This window comes from Orbicella franksi, chromosome 4 (assembly GCF_964199315.1).
Source record: "Orbicella franksi chromosome 4, jaOrbFran1.1, whole genome shotgun sequence".
NCBI lineage: Eukaryota > Metazoa > Cnidaria > Anthozoa > Scleractinia > Merulinidae > Orbicella > Orbicella franksi.
Window position 1 is genome coordinate 13,384,047 of NC_138148.1, and position 7,193 is coordinate 13,391,239.

At 43.1% G+C, this 7,193-nt stretch overlaps 2 protein-coding genes across 2 annotated transcripts; both read left to right on the forward strand.

Moving 5' to 3' along the window:
- Positions 1–5,869: 5,869 nt before the first annotated feature.
- LOC145483423 (uncharacterized) lies at positions 5,870–6,520 on the forward strand. The gene has a single exon (XM_081461931.1). The coding sequence runs from the start codon at positions 5,870–5,872 to the stop codon at positions 6,518–6,520; it is 651 nt and encodes a 216-aa protein (XP_081318057.1).
- A 12-nt stretch (positions 6,521–6,532) lies between these two features.
- LOC145483424 (uncharacterized) lies at positions 6,533–6,993 on the forward strand. The gene has a single exon (XM_081461932.1). It carries the CDS (start codon positions 6,533–6,535, stop codon positions 6,962–6,964), a length of 432 nt encoding a protein of 143 aa, XP_081318058.1. The 3' UTR covers positions 6,965–6,993.
- Positions 6,994–7,193: the final 200 nt, after the last annotated feature.

Below are 7,193 nucleotides of genomic sequence, written 5' to 3' on the forward strand. Positions count from 1 at the left end.
TGCAGGTCCACATCAGGACTTAGCATCTTGCCAGTTTTGATCTCCAACCTGCTTTATCAAATAAATTATGTATGTATGTGTGTGTGTGTGTGTGTGTATGTATGTATGTGTGTGCCTGTCATTCAGAGTGCAAATTCTTGCAAACTGTATATCGTATTTCAACAATTAATTATAGTCTGTATAGCTTATTTCAATTGCATGGCTGCATGCAGGCAACTGAGGTACAGTCAATGTACCAGGTATTGTTAAGTTTCCGTCTTCCAATCTAAAATGAAACACACCTGCAAGGTACAGTGCAACCCCAATATAACGATCCTCGATATAACGATATCCCCGATATAACAATGAATATGCTATGTCCCAGCAAAAGTTACAGTAAAATGTATCGGACAGAACCCCGATAGAACGATCTTTGATATAACGATATTCCCGATATGACGATGTGAATTGAGCGGACCGAGTATAAAATCTTCCCCGATATAACAATATTACAGTATCAGTACACAGTTACAATTTAAATAAAAATTGAATTTAGGAATGCCTGCCTGTAAAAATCAGACAAATTCTTAATTTCGCGGCAAGGGTCACAAATTCGATTTCGCTCATATTCTTATGGTAGATAGGCTAGGGCATGACAAAAACCTCTGGATAGTTTTTTGGCAAAATATCCTTTTATTTCAAAGAAATATGCAAATTACCAAATTCCGTTAAAATCGTCATTTGACGCACCATTTTATGAAACAAGTTTGAGAGCCTCGCATGCAAAACCACATCATTCTTCCGTCTTTAAAACACTCGAATATTTTTGTGCAATGTTTAAATGTGTACTGGGTTGGTTTTAGGGAATGTTGCGTTGTCTTTTTGGGCACAAAATAATTAAATTTCGAAGACATGTATTTCATTCACTTAAAAGTACTTCGGCAAGAATTTTATTATTTGTGATATCTTGTCTTCAAATTAAGACAAACAATGGCTGTATTTTTATTCTTTCTGTGTGTATAATATGGTCACTTTGCTCTTAAAGATATTAAAAAACATGCACCTTTTAAGCAAGATCGCGATTTTGTGTAAATAGCTGTCTGGAAAATAAACAAACCCCTCTGGAATGGTATTATATCACATGGGAAGATATTTCGAAAAAGACAGCTTTCATGATGCGAAAATGGATTAAGCTTCTGGTGGTTGAATTGCAGAAGGATGATCTACAGATTCCTGTAAAAATTTCTTTGGGCAAATGATTGTGAGCGACACGAGAACTTTTCAAAGTACGTCAAAAATGTAAATATTTGACCATCCCTCGTCAAATTTCAATTTACGGGTTAGACGTATATTTTAGCATGCACCACATGACTTGACCAATGTTAAGTGTCATTGTCACCAGGGACCAGGCAGGGTCCACGGATCGAGGTCGGCCGATTCCCTCCAAACTCTCAGCATTAAGATAACGACCGGTGGTATTTTTAGTAAAATAAAATAAATTTCATAGAATTTAGACCACCCCCCTAGTTTTTGGTGGTATTTTGGTCACGTGAGACTGGAAATTTGGGTAAACTTCCACGAATGATTTTACGTACTTCGCATTAGCCTTATTCATTTATACGAACTGTACATATTTCCCAGCCTATCAACAGCCCATGTCTCCAATATAAACGAATTTGGCTAAAAATAACTTACTTTGGAGCGCTTCCAAATATCATCACTTCGTGGCTATCGTGAGTAAGAAGAATTTTGGCAATTTTCAAAGCTGGTTTTCTCTAAAGTGCGGCAGTTTATTTCCAGATCAAAAGTATGTTTTATTAGTCTGTCCTAAGGTCTTTTGGCAAATTAAAATCCTGTTGCATGAGCTTTCTCACGACTTTAACCTAATTTCTTAATTTGCATAATTGTAGTTTTTCCGGGAAATATTTCACGCTTGACTAATTTGCGATGCATTCCAAGTATTTATGGCTAAGAGCAACACATTACTTTTTCAGATTAGTACAATGGCTTTGCATAGTATACTGCACCGGAGCATTTTGTCAAACTCTTTGAAATATTGAGCGGTTCTGATTTTTGGTAGAAGTACACCGTCAGGAAGGATAATTTTCCATTCCGTATCTTATCATCTACAGACAGTTGTAGTCGATTCTTTACACTGATCCAATTCAGCTGATGTTGCTGTTTGCAATATGAATGTTACTTTGACTTGCTCGTTCAGTTCTCCTGATTCTGCCTGTAGTTTGGAGGGCACGGGGTCGCAGATTGTACCCCTGTTGGCATGTAAATTAGACATTACTGCACATCTACTAAGCCTGGGAGTGAGCTCAAGGCAACAGAGAACCGGAGACGAAAACGTAAATGAGGTTGACCTGATCCTGAATAGAGCTGGATACTTTGTTGCAACCGAAAATGAGAAAATATCACTGACAATATGCCCGAGACATAAAAAAAATTAACTACAGACTGGGCTGGCAGAAAGAGCAACACATGCTCGTATCCAAGTCATCGAGGACCGCGGAAAACTATAATGAAACCGCACCGCGTAAACGCCACCTTGTCGGAAGAAATTTACCAATTTCACCATGCCACAGTTCCCATCGGCTCGGGTAAGTACAAACTGAGTGCAGCCAGACCGCAGCCATAATCCTCAGAATTGCGGGGTGGGCTTGACTGGTAAATACAAACGAAAACTTTATTTCGAAGGTGCGTATTTTACTTTGTGCTTGTTAATATGGTCAGTACATAAATTTTTATTTTTATTGGAATATGCCAAGGGAAGGAAGCCAGACGTAATCCCATGCCATTGCTTTTGTGCTTGAATGAGCTTTTAGCTTTTAGTCGACTCTTGTAAATAAACAAAGGCATTGCTCGATTCTGTTATATTGTCTCATATCCTTATAACTTTTTCGGAAAAAAAGGGAGGGAGGGAGTGGGGCGTTATGGTAGTGCTTCGAGGTGGACTGAAGTGTTAATTTGCTAATCAGGCACCCTGCCTGCAAAATGACTTCAAATGGGAGAGAATGGGAAGGAGGTGAACCAGGAGGGGGCCTTGAGGGAATGGGAAGGTGGGTGGGGCTGCAAGGGACGCCCACCGCCCATTATTTCACTTGCCTTCCTTCCTTTGGCTGTCATGAAAGGAAATTACAGCACTTCAATTTGGTGTTCCGTAAGTGCACAAACCAGATTGACAACAACAACAACTTTATTTGCACTCAGCTAGAAATTAAATGAACAACACTAAGTTAAAATAAAAAGAGTACATGGCAGCCCGAAATAACCTTAATGGGCTAATAAGACTGGGCAGCCATCCTTAGTTAAGCTGGGTACGATGACGATGGTTACGGTGACGGTAAGGGTGACTCACATTGATGGTGATCGTGATGGTGATTGTGGTCAGTACTGTTAATCTATTTATCATCATCATTTTTATTGACAGCTGTGTGTTCCAACTGCCGCGGAGCACACTACAAATCCCGTAAGGCTCGCTGTTTCATGTCTGGAGCGCAGGTAAGCTACTACACATTGCCTATTCACAGCTTAGTAATCAGAGGATTTTTTGATGAGCCCCACAGGTGCCCCGATATCTATAACGACTGGCAACATGAATAAAAGGTATCTTTGTTGGTTTTCCTGTCTTTTCTTCAATGGGTGTCCGTTTTGAATCGTTTAGGCATGGTCGATTTCCGAGAGGCTTTGGACCTAGTTATAAAGATAGCGGTTTATCCGAGTTTTCCGATCACGCGTCGAGAACAGTTTCTGAATGGCAACTTGGTCCCAGTCCTATCTAAGATTCAACTGCTCTTAAATAATGACCAGTGCTTGAAGGTACCAACGAGAACAAAAATGCGAGGGCGCCCTTTGGCATCGGTTAGGAAACACATATAGAGCTTCCACAGTTACATGTATAGGAGATCTTTGTGGAATTGCTAATAATCTTGTTCATAATTTGCTAATCCATTTTATTACGCTTCAGGATCCTTACTCAGACACCTTGGGGATTGGAGACGATATCGAGGAGTCTGATTCCGCCACTTTCTCTGTCATTACTGTTTGTGAGGAGAGCACAATGCCAGCCACGGTGTGTGCAGAGGTCTCAAGCACTGGTGAGAGGTCAGAAACAGTCTCTTCGCAGTCCCATTCGTCCCAAGCCTCGATACCAGAAGAAGAGATTAGCATATGGGTTGACGAGATGGAGGAACAAAACAGCAAACGGCAGAAATTAAACAAAGCTGTCCACAGCATCTTAGGTGGCCGGTACAGCCCTGTAATGTCCACCCTGAACACGACCTGGGACGACGTCTCTGACACCCAGCAGCGATATTACATCCGCAAAGCTAGAGACTATAGCGACCTCATTGTCTGTCATCACTCCCGGCCAAGAAGAACTGGTTTGGAAGGCGTTACAAATGGAGGTACTTTTGGATCCAAACAGAGACAACCAAGGAAAGTGCAAGCGTTTTGATCTCAACTCTGGTCTTGTCGACATTTTAGTCAAGGCCTATGGGCAAGCAGGTCATTGGCAAACAAAGCGACAGATCCTTTCCCTCTTTGCAGACGACTTTTCAAGAGCTGAGCTTCAAGAGATGATCCCTGGGCTCTCCAAATGGCGCATTGATCAAGCTCGCCAGCATGCAACAGAAGCCGGAAAAGGCCAACCACTCCCCGAAATTCCTAGTTTCCGTACAAGAATTGAGCACGAAAAGGTGGATCATTTCATTGAATATATCTCCAGACAAGAATTTGTCCAGGACGTGGCGTGCGGGACAAAAACTCTCAAGCTTGACTCGGGAGAGAAGATTATCATACCAGTGGTCATTAGGACTGTCATCCCTTCATGCATCATCAGACAATATTTAGACTATAGTAAAGAACAAGAGTTCGAGTCAGTGAGCCAACGTTCTCTCTACCGAATGATTGAGGTGTGTTCGGCCTCTATGCAGAAATCCCTTCAGGGACTTGACAACACCACTGCAGAGGGTACAGAGGCATTTGACCAGGTATTTTTTATGTTGGAGGGCTTAGCAGATCAGGGCACCAGCGTGATTGCCACTCAGAAATTACTAAAGGATGGAAAAAGGTACTTGAAGAATGATTTCAAGACACGTATCGGACGAGGTGAACATTGTGGTGATCACTGCACGGTCCACGCACTAAGTGACAGTAGTGCATGGGAGTTTAGGAGCGAATGTGATCACCAGCACTGCTACAAATGTGAGCGCTGTGAGAGTCTGGAAGGAGTACTGAGAGAGGTGGCAGAGATGCAAGACGAAGTGGATATGACAGAAGAGGTGAGGGTTAGGCTGAGGTTTGAGTACACAGAGTGTGTGCGCAATATACAGGCTTGGAAGGCTCACTTGCTACGGTCAAGTAACCAGGACGAAGCCAAGCAACATATCCTCCAGAAGTTAGACGAGAACTCGTGTCTTGTCATAATGGACTGGGCAATGAAGTTTGTGCCTGTGATATACAGAGAACAGATGAGTGATTTTTTTGGCAAGAGGGGAAAAAGCTGGCATATCAGCACAGTAATCACTAGAGCAACAGTGGAGAGCAAGCATGAAGTCGAGTGTTTTGTACACATTTTCAACAACTGCTCCCAAAATAGCTTTGCCATTCTTTCAATCATAGAGGAATTGCTGCACAAAGTCAAACAGGAGTATCCAGTTGTGACAATAGCCTACCTCCGATCAGATAACGCTGGATGTTACCACAATGGGCATCTGTTGCTAAGTCATAGAGAAGTGGGGGTGAGAACCGGTGTCAGGCCAGTGCGATATGATTTCTCAGAGCCACAGGCTGGTAAGGACATCTGCGATAGGAAGACTGCTGCTATGAAGGCACAATAAAGCGCTGGGTTAACGAGAGGCACGACGTCGTCACTGCTGAGAATATGAAAACAGCACTAGAATCCCATGGGTGCAGAGCAGCGGTCGTCAAGGTGGACACGACCAGAGAGAGAAACAAAGATGGCAAGATACCAGGTATTAGCGTGTTTAACAATTTCCAGTATGAGGAGTGTGGCATCCGTGTGTGGAAAGCGTGCGACATTGGCCCTGGACGCCTCATCCCCTATAGTGGTCTTGGAGTTACACCACAAGGAGATACTGGGCTAAGGGTGATAAAGCCATTTGGTCAAGCTACACACAGGGGAAGTGTGGGTGAGAGCGTCAGGCACCAGTCCGAAATCTACTCTTGCCAAGAGACTGGATGCGTCCTCACGTTCAAGACCCAAGCAGAGGCAGACAACCATATGGACACGGGCAAACACCATCTTGAGGTGGACTGTGAGTCCATGTATGTCCGTGTTAGGAGGAAATGGGCGGGAATTACGACAGCGGTGACGTTCGCTCCGGATGTGCCATCAACCTCATCGCAAGGTGAGGATAGTGGCAGCGCTGTCAGAGGATATGACCCTAGACCATTGGGGTGGGCTCTGAAGATAACAAAACGACCCACCAGAATGACTGATAACGTCAAGGCCTTCTTGATGAAGAAATTTGAAGAGGGTGCAAGAACTGGAAACAAGGCCGATCCTGTGTAGGTAGCGAGGGAGATGAAGACCCTCAGAAATGAAGACGGAGAGCTCACGTTTAAGCCCGAAGAGTGGAGGACTGCGCAGCAAATCAGCAGCCTGTTTTCACGTCCGACAGCGGCACTGCATCATAGGGGTATTGATGCGAAAGAAATCCCTGAGGAAGACATCAAGGCTGCAGAGTTGGAAATGGTCCTTGACACCCTTAGAAGTTTGGTGATGGATGATATGGGCAAACCAAGCCATCCAATCATCGTGGGTGTTAGCAATATCTGCGAACTTGTAAAGAACAAGAACCTTGACTCACTCAAACTGGCAATTCTGAAAGAAATCTGCAATCAGCTACACTTGACAACAAGTGGACCGCTGTCAAGAAGAAAGACTTCTTCGAGGCCATTGAAAAATTTTCTGAGAGTTGCGCATGTTTTCAAAAATAACGTCACATGGTTTTAGTAGGGAGGATCTCTTTGCTTCTACACCCATCTTCTCTATTGGGGCCTTTTAGATAGGTGCAGGGACCCTTAGATAACAGGGTTTATAAATACTCGTAAAATTGTAAACAATATAAGACTGAAAATTGAATGAATGCTATGGTAAACACAGTAAAATGAAAACTGCAAGGATTTTTACGTATTGCTAAACGCCAGCTGTCCTTTGCCATGCTTAAATGCTATCATGGATA